The sequence below is a fragment of the Bos javanicus genome, chromosome 18, assembly GCF_032452875.1.
Source record: "Bos javanicus breed banteng chromosome 18, ARS-OSU_banteng_1.0, whole genome shotgun sequence".
Classification (NCBI taxonomy): domain Eukaryota; kingdom Metazoa; phylum Chordata; class Mammalia; order Artiodactyla; family Bovidae; genus Bos; species Bos javanicus.
This window is the reverse complement of record NC_083885.1, coordinates 51,426,218-51,447,310: the sequence shown is the minus strand read 5'-3', so window position 1 is coordinate 51,447,310 and position 21,093 is coordinate 51,426,218. Positions and strand designations below refer to the sequence as shown.

General features: G+C 46.1%; 1 protein-coding gene across 1 annotated transcript in view; it reads left to right on the top strand.

Annotated features, from left to right (window-relative positions):
* The window catches only part of LOC133229438 (carcinoembryonic antigen-related cell adhesion molecule 1-like), a 28,952-nt gene extending 22,838 nt beyond the window's left edge, over nucleotides 1-6,114 (top strand). The window contains exons 12-17 of the mRNA XM_061385809.1: nucleotides 1,076-1,351; nucleotides 3,118-3,238; nucleotides 4,686-4,738; nucleotides 5,036-5,067; nucleotides 5,485-5,526; nucleotides 5,762-6,114. Coding sequence (XP_061241793.1) covers nucleotides 1,076-1,351; nucleotides 3,118-3,238; nucleotides 4,686-4,738; nucleotides 5,036-5,067; nucleotides 5,485-5,526; nucleotides 5,762-5,827 — 590 coding nt within the window. The 3' untranslated portion in view covers nucleotides 5,828-6,114. The remainder of the gene's footprint in view (nucleotides 1-1,075; nucleotides 1,352-3,117; nucleotides 3,239-4,685; nucleotides 4,739-5,035; nucleotides 5,068-5,484; nucleotides 5,527-5,761) is intronic.
* The last annotated feature ends 14,979 nt before the right edge of the window (nucleotides 6,115-21,093 follow it).

Here is a 21,093-nt window from a genome sequence, read left to right as displayed (position 1 = left end):
GCTGAGCCACCAGGGAAGCCCAAGAATACTGGAGTGGGTAGCCTATCCCTTCTCCAGCAGATCTTTCTGATCCAGGAATTGAACCGGGGTCTCCTGCATTGCAGGCGGATTCTTTACCAACTGAGCTATGGGTCGGGGTGAATTCTGTTCACACTCACAGGACTGACCGACCCGGATGGCGCCTCCATCCCCCTCTGCATTGTGTCCCGTGTCGGGGTTTGAACATTCAGTGCAGGGCACACACTGTGGAGACCAACTCCAAAGGGTCTGAAATGCTTTCCAGGAAGCCAGGCCCTGCAGACACTGTGTAGAGAGAAGGACGGTCTGATGAGGGATGCAGCAGAGGGAGAGCGCTCTCAGTCCAGCCCCCTGGGCCCCTCCCCCTGACCATGACCCTGAGGAAGACCCTGCAGGACTCAGGGAAGACCCTGGCCTGAGGGCCCCAGGGATCCTCACAGAGAAGCTCAGCCCCAGGAAGCCCCTCCCAGACCCTGTCCCAGGGCTCCTGCCTCCAGTGACCCTGGGAAGCCTGTGCCAAATCTGGAGGCTCCAAGCTGGTCATCAGCCAGGGCTCAGCCCCAAGAGCCACATCCGTGCAGGGGCACAGCCTGGTCCTACTCCTGAGACTTGGCATGGAGAGCACACAGGTACAAGGTCCCCAGGTGGTCAGTCAACTGCCCTGGGAGCAGCACCCCCAGGGAGGAACAGAGGAAGGAAGATACTCCTAGAAGCTTCTCGTTCTCCAGGGTGCAGCCCAAGGAGCTCTCTCCCAAGGCTGGTTGATGAAACCAGGACAGACGCCAGGTGGTCTCTGAATCCCACCCTGTTCTGTCCACCACTAAACGCTGTTACATAATAGACCTCCGAGGAAGCCTGTGCTTCTCCCAGACGTAGAGCAGGTGGCCTCACACTCTCTGAGCTCAGGTCCTCATGCATTCGTCTTTGATACACAGACCTGCCTTATTCATTAAGGGCTCAGTCTGGCTGAGAGGTGAGAGATGCCAATTCTGATTGAAGATGCTTTTAGAAAAGCCAAAGGTAGAAAAGGGCAATGTTCTCTCTGTTATCTGCACAGCGGTGCTACCCACACCCGTCATCACCAGCAACAACTCCAACCCCGGGGAGCACAAGGACACTGTGGTGTTAACGTGTAGATTTGAGACTCGGGACATCTACTTGTGTTTGATCAACAATCAGAGCCTCTACAACAGCACCGAGCTGGAACTGTGCGAGGGAAACAGGACTCGCACTATGTTCAATGTGACAAGGAATGACACAGGACCCTATGTGTCTGAAGCCGGGAATCCAGAGAATATCACCCATGGTGACCCATTCACCTTGAATGGCCTCTGTGAGTAACCTCTGTTCCTGCGTGGTCCAGGCCTCCTGGCTGAATCCACAGTACTGGAGGCCAGGCCATACCCATCCCTCTCAGGTCCAAGTGCGTGGACCCTCACCTTTGGACACCCAGGCTGGCCATGACTTCCTGTCCCAGGCAAGTCCAGGCAGGCCTACTTTGAATCAAGACTAGGAGGGGATGGGCTGCTGTGTCTTGAGAGGTTGTGACGAAAGAAACAGGTTAATATCTCAGGCTCGGGATGAGTGAACATGAGAGGTAATTGTTGAGACTTTCTACAACAAAGCTGTGATCCAGACAGAAGGACGCTGTGGCCCTAATACAGACCAGAAATTTCCCTTCTTTCTGATGGCACCACGTGTGGCTTTATGCTCTTTGCTTCAGATGGCCCAGACACCCCCACCACTTCCCATCAGGCTCCTGCTACCATCCAGAGGCAAACCTCAGCCTCTCCCACCACACAGCCTCTAACCCCAGCCACACCGTGTCCCTGGCTTATCACTGGGAGGCCCCCACAATCCATACAGGAGCTCTTTATCCCCAACATCACTGCAGATAAGAGTAGATCCTGTAACTGCCTTGTCCATAACTTCATCACTGGTCCCAGTAAAACCACAGTCAAGGCTATCACAGTCTCTGGTAAGTGGCCCTTGGCCCATCAGTACCAAGCTTTGTGGTAGAGCCTGTAGGTTTTCAGAAAAAAATATGAAAGAAGTTACCTCCCAACTTCACAGAAGTTACAAGCAAATTCCAAATCAGCCCCTGAACCCTCCCACTACATCTCAGCAGACCCTTCTTCCTCCTTCTGTCTGATTTCTCCTGGCAGACCTTGGGTCCAGCCTGGAATGCAGGGGGTGATTCTCTCAGCTCCTGACAGCCTCATGTTGGGGGAGATAGGAAACAAAGAAGGGTCCCCAGGGTCAAGTGCCTTTTGTTGTTGTTGAATTGAAGAAATGGATATTAATCTCTTACCAGATGAGATATGCTACTTGCTCGGTCGCTCAGTTGTGTCCGACTCTTTGCAACCCCATGGACTGTAGCCTACCAGCCTCCTCTGTCCATGGAATTTTCCAGTATTTGGAAGAATACTGAAATGAATTGTCATTCCCTTCTCCAGGGGATCTTCCCCAACCCAGGGATCAAACCCGGGTCTCCTGAATTGCAGGCAGATTCTTTACTGTCTGAGCCATCAGGAAGTTCTATGAACTCCGTTGATTTCTTTAAGCACCATGGGTCTCAGATGTATGCACACCTAGCAAGAATGACACCCCCTCCATCATAGGGAGGGAAGGATCAGAACAGATGTGCATAAAGGATTTCCCCACAGTGCCGGCCACACAGAATGTACTGGAAACAGTCGGCTAATATTATTATTACTGAGCAGGAGTTGAGCAGACCTTCCCTCTAAGACTGACAATAGGGATGGGAAGGAAACACAAGGGGAGGGGGCGTAATATAAGAGGAAAGAGCCCTTAACAGGAACACAAATAGGACACAGAGCTGGCTACAGTGAGAGAATGTCGAGTTAGAGAAAGTCCGAGGTTTCAAATGTGATTAAAATAGAGAGAGAGAGATGCAACCACCTGCAGCAGGAGGGTTGGGAAGACACCGTGATGACAAAACACACAACCACTCACAGACCTCAAAGCATTTCCTTCCTCCCGAACCAGGCCCTCTCCCCTGTAAGACTTCTTGTGGTTTCCCTGGTCAGGTGAACTCAGGCCTTCACCTTCATCTCCCCCTTTATCTTCTCCTTTCAGGCCAAGAAAAGAGCCCAGCCCTCAATAGGGAGATCGTTATCGTCATCATGATTGGGATCCTGGTTAGGTTGGCACTGGTGACCACTCTAGAGTGCTTTGTTTTCCTCAAGATGACTAGAAGGTACAAATGGGCGATGCCCGATGCTAATCCTGTCCCCCAGGCTGACGCCAAGCCAGGAAGAAAGACACCCTAGCCTTGGATTCTGGGCCTGGCTCTCCACAGCCTCCCCACTTCCCCCAAGGACATTCCGTCTCATCCATCGGCCCCTCCTTCACCAGATGCTGACCTGGGGTGGCTTCCCAACACCTTCTGCATCTGTAAATTAGACACTCCCCACTGCTGTTGTCCAGGGTTTACCCTGTGGCTCAGTGGTAAAGAATCTGCCTGCAATGCAGAAGATGTGGGTTTAATCCCTGGGTCGGGAAGATCCCCTGGAGAAGGCAATGGCCACCCCCTCCAGTATTCTTGCCTGGGAAATCTCATGGACAGAGGAGCCTGGCGGGCTACAGCCCATGGGGTCACAAAGCATTGGACACGACTGAGCGACTGAACAAGAACAACCCACTGTTTTCCTAGTTCCCAGAGCAGACCTGCAGCTGTGCTGGCAGGGGCAAATGCTCAGTAAGCGGCACATCCTGCTATTTATTTAAATCCAGTCACCCTGAAAGGAGAGGTTGACAGCCTCAGAACCCGAGGGTCATCGTGGCCAAAGAGACTGAAGCCACCTGGACAGGCCAGGTCGGGTCAGATTCTACCATGAGGCACATGTGTTAACCACAGCCCCTGATGTATGAGATGGGAGAACGTGGATCCGGCCAGGACAGCAGGTCGGGAGCTGAGCTTTATACCTCTTTCCAGGCAAATAAAGATAGAGAACGAGGCCATTGTCTAATTTCAGCATCTCTCAGCCTGAGGGGCTGGTCTGGCCACCTAAGAGCCACCATAGTCACGAGACTCAAGATGCACTGGCTCTCCAAGCGTCCTCCATGCGTTCTGGCCTTGCTCTCCTCTGAGGACCTGACCCTTCCACTCAAAGCCTTTGGTCTGATTCCTTTACTGGGTCCTTTTTCCCTTCTCAAGTCACTTTCTCCCGGACTATCATTGACCTGCACATCCTTCCTCTCTGAGCCCAAGATGGATGTGGCTTCTTAAGGACTTTCCCTAGCTCCTCTCTGCTGGGCCCTCTCCCCCTAAACAGCATTGGTGGAGAATGGAGTTCTGTCCATTCCTTGATTGGGTTTCCCTAGTGGCTCAGTAGTAATGAGTCCACCTGCAATGCAGGAGACGAAGAAGACAGAGGTTTGATCCCTGAGTCAGGAAGATTCCCCTGGAGAAGGAAATGGCAACCCACTCCAGTATTCTTGCCTGGAGAACCCCATGGACAGAGAAGCCTGGAGGGCCACAGTCCACGAGATCCCAAAGAGTGGGATGTGACTGTGCATCTGACCACATATGTACACACTCCCTGTTTAGAAAAGGGAATGCTCCTTGTTCCCTGTTTTGACACCAAAGCTGTGACCTCCTCCTGCTTCCTGCAACCCTCAAGAATAATCTTGACCTTTCCTAGGGCCAGTGGCCAGAATGACCTCATAGAGCACCAGCCTCCAGCAACCACCCTGGGTGAGTGTCTTCTAAGCCCGGGAGCATCTGGGACACCCTGGTCCTATCCTCCAGTGCCTGCTCCAGCCAGCCGTCCCCCTGGGGCTTCATCACAGGGGACCCACACTGACTGGTCTGTTAGATGTATGAGTTCTGAGTCATGGGTCACCTCACTGGACCCTAAGTGCCCAGAAGGTCTCTCCCTGGGTGATGCCCCTTCTCCCATGGTTCTCCGGAAGCTGAAGACTCCCAGCCTCTCCTGGAGGATGGGCTAAACTTCCTCACACCCCTGATGCTAACTGCTGTCTCTGCTTCTAGGACATGGTCCCTCTGGCAGCTCTGTCTTCCTGGTAAGCACGTTCTTTCCTTGTCTCTTCTCCCTGCGGTCCCAGCTGTGCAGACTCAGGGCAGTGGGACTGTCCAACATTTCACAGTACAGACACCCTTCACTCCAGGGTAGCCAGCAACATGAACCCCATCCTGGTCAGGACTGGGATTCAATTCAGGGGCAGGACACCCCCACACCCTGCACTGAGCCTGCCTGGTCCCTTCACAGTTAACCCTGGAGTCCAGCCAGGAATAGAGTGGGCACTAGGAGCTTCAGACAGAGCTCTCGGGCTATCAAGGGTGGAGCATGCAGCGCAGATGGGGACTGAAGTGAGGGCTTCAGGCTTGGAGGTGGCTGCTTGGGAGGCAGGGCTGGTCACTTCTGAGGAGAAATGACTCTCTTCTCTGTCCCCCTGACACCCACTTTCTCCCCTGCCCAGGCCTCCCTACCCAGCCCCAGGCCAGCTGTTCCCATCTATGAGGTGAGTGTTGGGGATGAATGGTCTGATCCTGCACTTGTAAGGGTACTTTCTTGAGGTCCAGGAAACAGCAGCAAAAATGGAAAATGGATGAAGAGGAGCGATGCATCTGGAGCCAGAAAGCCTCCAGCACAGCCGGATCCCCCACAAAGCAGCCCTGTGGACCCCAGGCCAGGGAGATCCTGGGACCTGTTCTGAGAAGTTTATAGGGGCTCAAAGGCCTCTTCTTTCTTTACAGGAATTACTCTATCCCAACACAGATATCTACTGCCAGATCAACCCCAAAGTAGATGTGGTTTCTTAGTTTGCTCCAGGAACTTCCCCTTAAGGGCTGTGGAGAAGAGCCCACCTGAGACCCCAGAGTCTGAGTGAGGTCAGACACCCGAAGCAGAGAAACAGCTGTGACCCCTGAAGATACTGGGGGGCCTGGGCTCAGCCTTAGTGTCCCTCCTGGCCTTCTGGAGGCCCTGACAAGGCTGCCCTGAGCCCTGGATGGGTGAAGACAAGGACTTCCATTCCCCAAGGAACTGAGGACTTCCAAGGAAAGTGGCTGGGCCTGTGACCCACTGTGGACCACCTGAGAGATCTGAATAAAGAGGACTTTCCTCTCGTTTGCTCTTTTTGTGCACATGGGCTCCTCACACCTAAAACTCACCCAGGTTCCACAGCAGTGGGACAAACTGTCTCCTTGATGTGACCCGCAGGCCTCCTCCCACCTGGGCCTCATCTGCAGCCCCCTCCACACACCTGAAGAACTGAGGTCACCTGGGAAGGGTGATCTTCCCGTGTAAGTTCACATGGGTCAGTTTACCCACATTCACCCAAACAAAAGTGGTCTGTGCACTAAGGCACAGAGCCCAGAGTTCAGGAGGATGTTCGGCCATTGCCTGAGTGTTGTTTGTTATGAGATAAGAGACAGTTACAAAACCTGCTAAGTTTCACATCATGATTTGGCTCTAAGATACTCCTTATCTCATATGCACACAATGTTGGGTTAGAGAAGGTGACACCTCTTGTTGTTTCCTATTGCTTCTGTAGCAACTTATCACAAACCTGTGGTATAAAACAACACAAATGAAGATGTCAACACAGCTCTGTTCTTTCTGGATGGTCTAGAAGAGAGTTTGCTTCCTTGCCTTTCCAAGCTGTGAGAGGCTACCTGTTTTCCTTGGCTTGTGACCCCTTCCTCCATCTTCAAAAGTCAGCCGTGGAGTATCTTAAAGTCATGCTCTGCTTCCATCATCACATCTCTTTCTCTGGCTCTGCCTCTCCTGCCTTCCTTTTTCTTTATAAGAACCACCCTTGTGATTATGTTGGGCCCAATCAGATAACTCACCATAATCTCCTAATCACATGATCCTTAATTTATAAATTCCCTTTATCTTGGGACATCTGCAGAGATTCTGGGTATTAAGATGTGGACAGGGACTTCCCTGGTGGTCCAGTTGATTTAGAATCTGCCTTGCAATGCAAAGGACATGGGTTCAATCCCTGGTTGGGAAACTTAAGATCCCACTTAAGCCACCTAAGCCTGCATGCCACAACTACTGAACCTACACACCACAGCTGGAGAGTCTGTGCACTGCAACAAAAGATCCTGCATGTCGCAACTAAGACTCAATGCAGCCAAATAAATAAATAAAATCTTAAAAAATATGTGGTCAACTTTGAGGGGCCGTTGTTCTCTCTGTCACATCTCTCAAGGTTGTCATCATCGTCTTCTCTCACAGCAAACTCCTCATAGTGGTTTAGTTGCTCAGTTGTGTCTGACTCTTGCGGCCCCATGGACTGGGAACCTACCAGGCTCCTCTGTCCATGGGATTCTCCAGGCAAGAATAGTGGAGCGAGTTGCCATTTCCTTCTCCAGGGGGTCTTCCCAACCCAGGAGTCGAACCTGGGTCTCCTGCATTGCAGGCAGATTCTTTACTGACTGAGCTACAAAACCACTGCTCATGGGCAATCTGGAATTGGTCTTCCTGACTGTGGGGTTAGTTCCTGATTTGATGTGCACAGCACCCTCACTGTCGTTTAGCCATGGAGACAGAAGCCAGTCAACACTCCCTGAAGCCCTCTCCACCTCTTCCTTGTTAGAACGCTGTGTTAAGAATGTAAAGAAAGCAGATGCAGCTCCTTTGGGCAGCTAGTGTTGGTCAGCACCATGGGCAGGGTCTTCACTGTGCTCATCCCAGGGGCTGCACAGAAAGGACTCAATGAAAAGGGACGACTGGAAACCCAGCCCATTTCTATTCTTTCTATGAGAAAGATCCAACGAGGCAGAACTTTTAAGGGATAGCCTGCTTCGCTCTAATTTATAAGTCGTGAACCTTTTGCACGTGTCTGGACAGTACTTATTGGCACATCTTCTACAACTTGCTACACTGCTGCTGACCACTGCACCCAGAGTATGGCCCTGGGGAGGCTGAGAACTTAACTCTGGCATCTCAGGGAATCTCCCCACCCCTGAGAGTCAGGCAACTGTCTTGCCTACAACATTAAGGGAATATTTCATGATTAACCTTCTGAACCTTGGTGCCTGACCTTGGAAACACACCCATCCATCACCCAGCCTGGAACACCACCTGAGCACAGCCTTCTGTTCCCTGAGCCCCAGCTGAGCTCCCTAGACAGCAGGCTGAGCAGAGCTCTAGGCTACTTTCCCAGCTCCTCCAGGCTGAGAGCCCTGTGCTGGGTGTCCTTCCCAGCAGAGCAAACATTTTTCCTGAGGGAACAGTGGAGCATGAAGACATATTTCCCAGGGCAGAACACCAAAGAACTGTTCCATCTGCCTGCAACCCCCAGATGAAGAGAAAAGACTGGGACCCTCACAGTCATCCCATCTTCTTGCTCCCGTCCACCTCACACTCACAAAACTAAATCTGACTCTCCAGACTCAGCCCTGCCCTTCCCAGTGGCTCAGGTCCAAGCCATCCATTCACAGAACCTAGTGTAAGAATCATGAGTGCTCTTATTTTTATTAATTCTTTCTTCTGCTTTGAGTTGGATTCTTTTTGTTGTCATTTTTCTAGTTTCTTGTCATAGAATCTTAGATTATTAATTTGAGGTGGTGTTTCCTCTTTGCTAATATAAGCATTTTGTTGCATAAAGTACCCTTCTCGGCATTACATAAGCTGCATTCTATTAAATGGTTGGAGGTTTGTTAATTCAGTATTTAATTCTTTTTTTTTTAAATTTCCTTTGAGACTTCATCTCTGGCCATAGATTATTCAGAAATATGTTGTTTATTTTCTAAATGTTTCAGAGATTTTCTTGTTGTCTTTCTATTGCTGATTTCTACCGTGACTGTATTATTGTCAGAGAACATACTCTGTTGGATTTACTTTATTTTTATTTATTATTTTTATTTTATTTTACATTTGGTCAGAGTTTAGATATGATACCAAGCCTAAGCAATGAAAGAGAATGAACTGGACATTGTTCTCTTTGGCCAGTCTTTGAAAGGTCAGTTAGCAGCAAATCCTCATAGTTTTCCTTCATCAGAGAATTTCCTGATTCCCCTTTCATTCCCAAAGGATAAATTTGCCAGATGTAGAATTCTTAGTTGACAGTTCTTTCCTTTCAGCACTTGAAAAATATGCCACTTCCTTCCACATTTTCAGGTACAAAATCTACTGTCATTTAAATTAGAGTTTCTGGGATTTCCCTGGTGGTCCAGTGGTTAAGAGTCTGAGTTTCCACTGCAAGGGGCAGAGGTTCAATCCCTAGTCAGGGAACTAAGATCCCCCATGCCTCGTGGCCAAAAAAAAAAAAAAAAATCCTGAATAGGAAATGGGTTGTTTCTCTGGATTTTTTTAAATTGAAGGATAACTGCTTTACTGTATTGTATTGATTTCTGCCATGAATCAACCATAGGTATCCCTATGTCCCCTCCCTCTTGATCCTCCCTCTCACCTCCCTCCCCAACCCACACCTCTAGGTTGTAAAGATATTTTTTCCTTTGTCATCAGTTTTCACAAGTTTACTATGTATCTTAGTGTGAATTTGTTTAGATTGATCCTACTTTGAGTTCACTCAGCTTCCTGAGCCATTATTGTTTCAATTTTTTTTGCAGTCCCTGTTTTCTTTTCCTCTGCTTCTGGTATTTCAATGGTACAAAAGTTAAATCTTTTTATTATTGCCCCCAAAAGCTCTGGGACTCTGTTCACACATCAAATTCTTCCACAGAATAGAAAAAGAGATACAGTTCCCGACTCATTCTGAGATTAAAACCAGAACCAAAAGGAGAATGTCAGGCCAGTCCACACTTACAAACAGAGAGGCAAAAATCCTAAACAAGGTTTTAGCAAACCAAATCCAGCAGTATGTGAAAACAGATGACACACCATGACTAAGCTTTGTTCGCCCCAGAGAAGTAAAGGTTATTTAACATTATAAATCTGTAAATGGAAGTGGGGGCCACAGCACCCCATCGCCTTCCTACAGGAAGCTGCAGTGGTCTTAGGCATACCACACAGTGAAGATCTTTGGATTCTGAGAGTTTTATATGGTTTTAAGACTTGCTCTACATCTCTGCAAACACCCAGGAGAAAAGCACTTATGACTTGTACATGTCTTTGCATGTAATACATCAGTTTTTAGAGTTTTAAAAAATCTACATTGTGTGCCATATTAATATCAAAGGGAAAACTCCTGATTATCTCAATAGATAGAGAAAAATAATTTGGTAATATCTGCCATCAGCTTATATTTGTAAACTATTACACTAGGAACACAAGGGAACCTCCTTAATCTGATTAAGAATACCTAACAACATCTACGTTCTCGTGTTTTTTGCAGCATTATTCACAATAGCCAAGACTTGGAAACAACCTAAGTGGCCATCAGTGGATGACTGGATAAAGATATAAAGAGGATGCAAGACAGAAAGATGAAATATCATTCAGCTATGCAAAAGAAAGGAAGCTTTCCATTTGCAAAAAAAGAAGAAAGGTGGATGGACTTTGATGGCATTATGCTAACTGAAATCAGTCAGACAGGCAAAGATGCATACTATATGACAGAGGCCACAACCTTTTTTAGCACCAGGGACTGGTTTCATGGAAGACAACTTTTCCACAGATGGGGGCTGGGGGATCATTTCAGAATGATTCAAACACATTACATTTTTTTGTGCATGTTATTTCTATTATTACATCAACTCCACCTCAACATCAGGCATTAGATCTCAGAGTTTGGGGGACCCACGCTATATGACATCACTTACATGTGGAGTACAAAAAATAAAGCCAATGCATAGAAACAGAAAGTAGGATGGTAATTACCAGGAGTTGAGGGGTGGGGGAAATGAGGAAATGTTGCTCAAAGAGTACAAACTTCCAGTGGTAAAATAAACAGGTTCTAGGAATCTTATGTACAGCATGCTGATTATAGTTAATAAAACTGTATTGTATACTTGAAAGTGCTAAGAGAGTAGACTTTAAATGGTCTCACCACAAACAAGAAATGGTAATTATGTGATGAGATGGATGTGTTAGCTAATGCTATGGTAGCAATCATTTTGCAGTACACATATATTTCAAATCATCACAGTGTACAACCTAAATAAGTGTTGCATGTTCATCATATGGGGCTTCCCTGGTGGCTCAGTGGTAAAGAATCTGCCTTCCAATGCAGGAGACGAAAGAGACGCAGCTTCCATCCCTGGTCTGGGAAGATCCCCTGGAGGAGGAAATGGCCACCCACTCCAGAATTGTTGCCTGGTGAATCCCATGGACAGAGGAGCCTGGCAGGCTACAGTCCATGGGGTAGCAAAGAGTTGGCCATGACTGAACAACTGAGCATGATGTCCCTTGTATCTCAAAAAGGCTGGAAAAAAAATTTTTTTAATCTATCTCCCTCAAAAAAGCAAGCAAACAAGACACAGCAACATTGTTTTCTAGAAAAATGGCAGTATTACACTGAAAATCAAGAACAATCCAAGAATGCCCAGCACTGTTACTGCTGTGCTGGGATGTCCCAACCAGCACAGATCGACTGTCATTATCCACAGATGCTTTTTATCTACACAGAAACCTCTCCCTAAAACCCTGTAAACAAATTATTAGAAATAATAATATAGTCTAGCAAAGTGTCTATCTTTAAGATCAATACACTGCACAAAAATTTATTGCATTTCCACGTTAGAAACAAATAGAAAATGTAACTTTAAAATGACATCATTTGACTTTTCACTTTCATGCACCGGAGAAGGAAATGGCAACCCACTCCAGTGTTCTTGCCTGGAGAATCCCAGGGGCGGGGGAGCCTGATGGGCTGCCGTTTATGGGGTCGCACAGAGTCGGACACGACTGAAGCGACTTAGCAGCAGCAGCTGTCTGATAATACCAAAGTAAAAAAGAGAGGGAAGATGCATGGGAGTGAGGGAGGGTACCTCTTTTGATCCCAGAAATTCGTTGTGTAGTTATTTTACCAGAGTTTCAAAATAATTCAAAGAAAGTGCCGCGTTGGCCCATTCCTTACACCACCTGTCTGACCTCTGAGCTGTTTGTAGTTCCGCAGTCACACCGTTGTTCCTCCAGCATGGAATGATCTTCCCATTCTCCAGACTTGAAATACTATTTTCCCCTGAAGCTAGGGAGCACAACCCTCAAAAAGATAAAAATGCCACCCTAGGACTTCCCCGATGGTACAGTGGATAAGAATCCTCCTGCCAATGCAAGGGACACAAGTTTGATCCCTGGTCCAGGAAGATTCCACATGTCAGAGCAACTGAGCCCCTGTGCCACAATTAATAAGCCTGTGTGCTGCAACTACTGAAGCTCGTGTTCCTAGAACCTGTGCTCTGCAAAAAAGAAGCCACTGCATTGAGAAGCCCGCACACTGCAACAAAGAGTAACCACCATTCACCACAACTAGAGAAAGCCTGTGTGGAGCAATGAAGACCCAGCACAGCCATAAATAAATAAAAATAATTTTTTCACAAAGAAAAAAATAATAAAATGACATCATTTATAATAACCAACACTATAGATTATTTTGGAATAAATTAACAAAATATGTGCAAGATCCTAATGCAAAAAATTTTAAGCTTCCCAGAAAAATATTAAGACCTAAATAAAGAGATGTCCCATGTTCATGGATAGAAGGGTTCAGCTTCGTAAATATATAGACTCTCCCCTAAATTAGCAGTTAGTCAATGAAATTCCAACCAAAATCCCAACAAGAATTCCTTGGAACTTGACAAGTTGGTCCAAATGTACACGGAAGTGCAAAAAGTCCAAGAATAACCAAGGTTCTCCTGAAGATGAAGAACAAGTGGGGAGGGGGAATGACTTGCCTTATCAGGTAAAACGACTTATTAAAAAGCTGTAAAAATAATACAGTGAACTGTTGGCACAAAAGTAGATCAATTGATCGGTGGGAAGATAAGAATTCCAGAAAGAGACTCACACAAATACGAAACTTTGAAATACAACCAAGATGCCACTGCAGATAAATGGGGAAAGAAGGAATTATTCAATAAAAGGAGCTGAGCAATTAATTGTCTATATGAAAATATCTTAAAGACACACAAAAATCAATTCTAAATAAATTAAGAACATAAATGCAAAAATCCAAACTTACTGTTTTGGAGGAAACAAAGGAGAGCATTTTTTGGATCCTGGGATAAATAAGAATCTCTTTTTTTAATGTTATTTCATAATGAGATAGTTAATAAGACAGTGTGTCTTATTGTGGAAGACAGTCTGAGACATGAATGGAATCAGACTGTCAAGGGCCTTACTGTTATATTAAGCATGCAGCCTTTATTTTTGTTTTAATTTTTTTTGGGGGGGTGTGATCCCACTCTGTGTCTTACAGGATCTTAGTTCCCTGACCAGGGATTGAACCCAGGTCCTGGCAGTGAAAGCACTGAGTCCTAACCAATGGACCACTGGGGAATCACCAAGAAGGCTCTCTTAAGCAAAGCACAAAAAGAATCGCCATAAAACTGGAAGGTTGATAAGTTCAACATTAAAATCCTTTTCTTCAAAAGAGACCATAAGATATAAAGACAAATCATCTGACTGACACAGAATTAGTACATAAGATATATGCATACCTAAGGAAATCCTATGTATCCAGAATAAAAAGTTAAACAATCGTATAGAAAAAGAAACCAAAAAAAAAAAAAATAGGCATTTTACAGACGAAGCACAGGCAATACACATCTGAAGAAATGCTCAACCTACTTGAGAGTCCCTTAGACAGCAAGGAGATCAAACCAGTCAATCCTAAAGGAATTTAGCCCTGATATTCATTGGAAGGACTGATGCTGAAGCTGACGCTCTGATACTTTGGCCACCTGATGTGAAGAGCCAAGTCACTGGAAAAGACCCTGATGCTGGGAAAGACTGAGAGCAGGAGGAGAAGGGGACGACAGAGGATGAGATGGTTGGATGGCATCACCGACTCAATGGACATGAATTTGAGCAAACCCAGGGAGACAGTGAGGGACCGGGAAGCCTGGCATGCTGCAGTCCATCTGAACAATAACAGCTTAGTAATCAGGGAGATAAAAATTCAGACCGCAATGAGACGCCATTTTACATCCACCAGATTGGCAAAAGTTTTAAAGTTGGAAAAGTCGGAGGTCACGTGGATGAACAAGAATTCTTTACTCTCTACCAGTAATGTATAATTGCTACAAACACTTTGGGAAACAATTTGGCATTATTTTCCAAAGCCAAACAAACCTACAGCCCAGCATTTCCATACCTGGTTGTACACCCAGGAGAAACTCTTACACATAAGCACTAGGGGACACGTACAAGAACACACAGCAGCAATAAGTGTCCCAAACTGGGAGGGTGGGGAGAGGGGAAATCCAAGCATAATTGACAAGGACTATATTGTGATACAAATAGCATAACAGGAGATAATACAGCAGTGAAAATGCAGGAACAAAACCACACACTGGAACATGGATGAATATTAGGTATATGCATTATTTAAAGTTCCAGAGAACTACATATAATAAACCATTTTACACAAGGAAACAATTCTAACAACACTTATTGTTTAAATATATTATTCTTGAACTTCCTTGGTGCTCCAGTGGTTAAGAATCCATCTGCCAATGCAGGAGACATAGGTTCAGTCCCTGGTCTGAGAATTTTCCACACACTACCGGGCAGCTAAGGCTGTGCCCATGCTCTAGTGCCTGTGAGCCACAACTACTGAGCCTCAGCACCCTACAGCCCTTGCTCCGAAACAAGAGAAGCCACTGCAATGAGAAGCCTGCACACCGCAATTAGAGAGTAGCCCCGCAATTAGAGAGAAAGCCCTCACACAGCAACGAAGACCCAGTGCAGCTAAAAATTAAATAAATATTTTAAAATAAATATATATTATGCATATATGATCAAACTATACAAAAACCCAAGCCAAGTAAAATGTAGGGTAGTGGTTACTTCGTGAGAGAAGGCAAAGAGATGTGATGCTGCTGCTAAGTCGCTTCAGTCGTGTCCAACTCTTAGCGGCCCCATGGACTGCAGCCCAGTAGGCTCCCCCGTCCCTGGGATTCTCCAGGCAAGAACACTGGAGTGGGGTGCCATTTCCTTCTCCAATACACGAAAGTGAAAAGTGAAAGTGAAGTCGCTCAGTCGTGTCCAACTCTTAGCGGCCCCATGGACTGCAGCCTACCAGGCTCCTCCGTCCATGGGATTGTCCAGGCAAGAATACTGGAGTGGGGTGCCATTGCCTTAAGCACTATATAGGTAAGATGCAAGTTCCTCTTGATAGCCTGTTTCTTAGGTTGAGTGATATGTTTGTGGGGTTCATTAAATTGCACTCTATGGCCAGTTGTCTTGTTACATATAATCTTCTGTACATGGTAAATACGTCCCATCTCTCACATCGTGATTGGCACCTCCCATCCATCTAAAGATACCATGCTTTTGACTCACCAGTCCCCTTTGAAGGTTATTGATGTTCTCAAGCCCCTTGGCTAATGAGATAAGAATCTATGGGGGTTTCCCTGGTGGCTCAGTTGTAAAGAATCTGCCTGCCAGTGCAGGAGACATAGGTTCAATCCCTGGTCCAGGAAGATCTCACATGCCACAGAGCAACTAAGCCCGTGAGCCACAACTACTGAGCCTGTGCTCTAGAGCCCAGGAGCTGCAACTCCTGAGCCTGCTTGCTGCAACAACAGAAGCCTGCCAACCCTAGAGCCCATGCTCTGCAACAATAGAGCAGCCCCTGCTCACCACAGCTAGAGAAAATCCCGGGCAGCAACGAGACCCAGCACAGCCCAAAATAAAATCATTTTTAAAAAGAGAGAGGGAATATACACACATATGCCTTGGCCCACCCGCGCCCTGGCTCAGCCCTCTAAAATGATCTACTAGCTCAGCTAATCAGAAGTACAGACTAGGAGGAGCCCAGTGATAAATTTCACCTCGCAGCCTCTTGCCACAGGCTCTCTCTGGTCTCCATTCAGACCTGACCCACTTCCCATGACCTCCTTTGGCTCCCCAACCACCCTTCTAAAACTCATTCATAGTAATCAAGGTCCTCGTGACAGTCCAACTTCTGAGGTCAATGGCAGGCACTTCAGATCTCACTTGTCCAAGTCATTAACAGAGGTAGGATTTGAGGCCTCAGGTAGTTAAACCTATTTCTTCCACTGCAAAATGGAAACACAGAAGTGACAATATCTTCTTCATAGTACTGTACTAAGAATGAATGAGGTAAGGCACAGAAAATGCTTAATGCCGAAGTATTTGACTGTGTGGATCACAACAAACCGGAAAATTCTTAAAGAGATGGGAATACCAGACCACCTGACCTCCCTCCTGAGAAATCTGTATGCAGGTCAAGAAGCAATATTTAGAACCGGACATGGAACAACAGACTGGTTCCAAATCAGGAAAGGAGTATGTCAAGATTGTATATTGTCACCCTGCTTATTTAACTTATATGCAGAGTATATCATGTGAAATGCTGGGCTGGATGAAGCACAAGCTGGAATCAAGATTGCCAGGAGAAATATCAGTAACCTCAGATACGCAGATGACACCACCCTTATGGCAGAAAGCAAAGAAGAACTAAAAAGTCTCTCAGTGAAAGTGAAAGAGGAGAGTGAAAAAGTTGGCTTAAAGCTCAACATTCAGAAAACTAAGATCATAGCATCTGGTCCCATCACTTCATGGCAAATAGATGGGGAAACAATGGAAACAGTGACAGATTTATTTGGGGGGGGGGCTCTAAAATCACAGCAGATGGTGACTGCAGCCAGGAAATTAAAAGACACTTGCTCCTTCAAAGAGCAAGTGTCCAACCTAGACAGCATATTAAAAAGCAGAGACATTACTTTGCCAACAAAGGTCCATCTAGTCAAAGCTGTGGTTTTTCCAGTAGTCATGTATGAATGTGAGAGTTGGACTATAAAGAAAGCTGAGCGCCAAAGAATTGATGCTTTTGAACTGTGGTGTTGGAGAAGACTCTTGAGAGTCCCTCGGACTGCAAGGAGATCCAACCAGTCCATCCTAAAGGAGATCAGTCCTGAATATTCATTGGAAGGGCTGATGCTGAAGCTGAAACTCCGATACACTGGCCACCTGATATGAAGAACTGACTCATTTGAAAAGACCCTGATGCTGGGAAAGATTGAAGGCAGGAGAAGGGGACGACAGAGGATGAGATGGTTGGATGACATCACTGACTCAATGGACATGAGTTTGAGCAATCTCAGAGAATTGGTGATGGACAGGGAAGCCTGGAGTGCTGCCATCTATGGGGTGACAAATTGGATACGACTGAGCAACTGAACCGAACAGTAAGAGTACCCTTAGTGTCTACCTCCCCACCTCATAACAGAGTGCAGAGAGTTAAAGTGAGATTCCACAGGTAAATAGCCTAGCACAGAGTCTCCCATCATTATTCCTTACCTGTGCTCAGTCACGTCTGTGACTCCATGGACGGCAGCCCCTCCAGGCTCCTCTGTCTATGGAATTTTCCAGGCAAGAACACTGGAGCAGGTTGCCATTTCCTCCTCCAGGGGATCTATCTGACCCAGGAATCGAGTCTGCATCTCCTGTGTCTCCAGCATTGCAGACGGACTCTTTACCACTCAGCTTCCTCGGACACCCCCTTCCTCATCTGCTGCTGCTGCTAAGTCACATCAGTCGTGTCCGACTCTGTGCGACCCCAGAGACGGCAGCCCACCAGGCTCCCCGTCCCTGGGATTCTCCACGCAAGAACACTTGAGTGGGTTGCATTTCCTTCTCCAACGCAGGAAAGTGAAAAGTGAAAGTGAAGTCGCTCAGTCATATCCGACTCTTAGCGACCCCATGGACTGCAGCCTACCAGGGTCCTCTGTCCATGGGATTTTCCAGGCAAGAGTACTGGAGTGAGTTGCCATTGCCTTCCCGAAGTTGCAGGGTCTGGTGTATCTGCCGCCCCCTTATGGCCAGAAAGGGGAGTAACATGGTCCTCTCCTAGGAGCCTACAACCTGAACCTTAGGTGAGAACTAGCCACCCCCAGCACTCTTTCCTCTTAGCTGCCAGCTTGCACACAAAAAAAGCAACTAGTTGGCAGAGGAAGTCTTCCCAGATCGCCAAATGTCTCAACAAAATCCCCTCAGTAGGGACAGAGATCTTCACAGGAGGCAAGAGGGATTCTACACTGGACAGGTCATTTAACCTTCCAGAGCCAGTTTCTTCTTTGCAAAATGGGGATAAAATCGATCTCTCTGGGCTCTTGTGAGAGTTGAATGAGATCCTGTATTTAAAACCCTAGCCTCAGATAAAACTCTAATTCAAAAAGATACATGTACCCCTATGTTCATATCAGCACTATTTACAATATCCAGGACATGGAGACAACCTAACTGTCCATCAAAGATAAATGGATAAAAATGGTGGCGCTAGAGGTAAAGAACCCACCTGTGAATGCAGGAGACACCATAGGAGACGCAGGTTCCATCCCTGGCTCAGGAAGTTCCCTGGAGGAGGGCATGGCAACCCACTCCAGTATTCTTGCCTGGAGAATCTCATGGAAAGAGGAGCCTGGTGGGCTACAGTTCATGGGATCAAAAAGAATAGGACATGACTGAAGCGACTTAGCACAGCACAGCACAGTGATACATATATACAATGGAATACTCCTCAGCCACAAAAAAAAAGGATGAAATAATGCCATCTGCAGCAACATGGATGCAACCAGAAATTAGCAGAGTAAGTGAAGTAAATCAGAAAGAGGAAGACAAATACCATGTGGCATCACTTTCATGTGGAAGCTAAAACATGACACAGATGAACCTATCTATGAAACAGAATATAGACAACAGACTGGTGGTTGCTGACGGGGAAGGGGTTGGGGGGGAATGGAGTGGGAGGTTGGGGTTAGCCGATGTAAACTTTAATAGACAGGATGGATAAACTACAAGGTCCTACCATATAGAACACAGACCCATATTCAGTATCCTATGATAGACCAAATGGAAAAGAATATTTTTAAAAGAACATATATATATATATGTCCATATATATATATGCATATATGTGTGTGTGCTAAGTCGCTTCAGTCATGTCCAATTCTATGTGACCCCATGGACTGTAGTCTGTAGCCTGCCAGGCTCCTCTGTCCATAGGATTCTCTAGGCAAGAATACTGGAGTGGGTTGCCATTTCCTCCTCAGGGCATCTTTCCAACCCAGGGATTGAACCCGTGTCTCTTAGCTCTCTTGCACTGGCAGGGGGGTTCTTTACCACTAGAGCCACCCAAGAAGCTATGCGTAAGTACATCACTTTGCTGTACAGCAGTAATTAACACAAGATTGTAAACCAACTTTACTTCAATTTAAAAAGAAAAAAGGCAACAACGACAACAAAATACTGCATGATATCACTTGTGAAATTCTAAAAATAGTTGAACTGGTAGAAACAGAGATTCAAAAAGTGGTTGCCAGGGGCTTGGGTTGGAGGAAATAGGGGAAAGTTGGTAAAAGAATACAAACTTTCAGTTATACGATGAATAGGGTCTGAGGATCTAATGTATAATATGTTGACTATTGCTGATAATACTGTATTGTATAATTGCAGTTTGCTAAGAGAATAGAGGGGCTTCCCAGGTGGTACTAGTGGTAAAGAACCCATCTGCCAAAACAAGAGACATAAGAGACATAGGTTCAATCCCTGGGTTGGGAAGATCCGCTGGAGGAGGACATGGCAACCCACTCCAGTATTCTTGCCTGGAGAATCCCATAGACAGAGGAACCTGGCAGGCTACGATCCACAGAATCACAAAGACTTGGACTGAAGCAACTTAGCATGTAGGCACACAAGAGAGTAGAACTTGTGTTCTCATCAGAAAAAGAAAAAAAGGTACATATGGAGGTGGTAAATAAATGTGTTAGTTAATACAATGGTAGGAGTCCTTTTACAATATATATGTATATGAAATCTTCATGTAGTACACTTTAGATATATTGCAATTTTGTCAATTACATCTCACTAAAACTGGAAAAAAAGTGACCTTGCAGCATGAGTTTAGCTGGCTCAAAACATATCTCACCCATGTCCCACAAAGCCTTTGTATACAAGTCCATTTTAATAAACTTTTTGCATCAAAAGAAAAAAGAAACCCTAGCAGACACTAACACAATATCTGACACATACCAAATAGATTGTATTTAAAAATCACCCTGAAAGCTGCAGTTTGAATTCATAAAGACTTCATTTTATTGTCTTTAATGGAAACAAGTCTTTATTAAGTCACTTTTAATATCAGAAAAATGAAACTCTTAAAATTATCTTTATAATAAATTGATATTCATGCTATGTCTATCTTTTTTTAATATTTAAATATATATTTATGTGGCTACCTCAGGTCTTTCCTGGTGTTGTTGTTCAATCACCCAGTCACGTCTGACTCTTTGTGACCCCATGGGCTGCTGCATGCCAGACCTCTCTGCCCCTCACCATCTCCCAAAGTTTGCCCAAGTTCATTTCCATTGCATCAGTGATGGCTCGGCAGTAAAGAGCCACTGAGTGGCTTCCCTGATGTCTCAGTGGTAAAGAATCTGCCAGCTGCCAATGCAGGAGATGTGTGTTCTATCCCTGGATCAGGAAGATCCCCTGGAGAAGGAAATGGCAATCCACTCCAGTATCCTTGCCTGGGGAATCCCATGGACAGCTATAGCCTGGCAGGCTACAGTCCATGTGTCCAGAGTTGGACACGACTGAAGCCACTTAGCTGCACGCACCCTTCCAATCTTAGTTGTGGCACACAAGCTCCGGATCTCATGGGCAATAGTTGTGGCATGTGGGCTTAGGTGCTTCCTGGCCTGTGGGAATCTTAGTTCCCCCACCAGGGATTGAACCCATGTCCCCTGCATTGCTAGGTGGATTAAGTCCCTTTTTAAAAAATGATATTTCCTTTTAAAAAAAATATTTATTTGGCTGCATCAAGTCTTAGTTGTGGCCTGTGGGATCTAGTTCCCTGACCAAGGATTGAACCCAGGCCCTGCATTGGGAGCGTAGGGTCTTAGCCACTGGACCACCAGGAAGTCCTTGGCCATCTTAAGTCAAAGGCCCTTTACCATTAAATATGTGGTTTTACACTTTACTC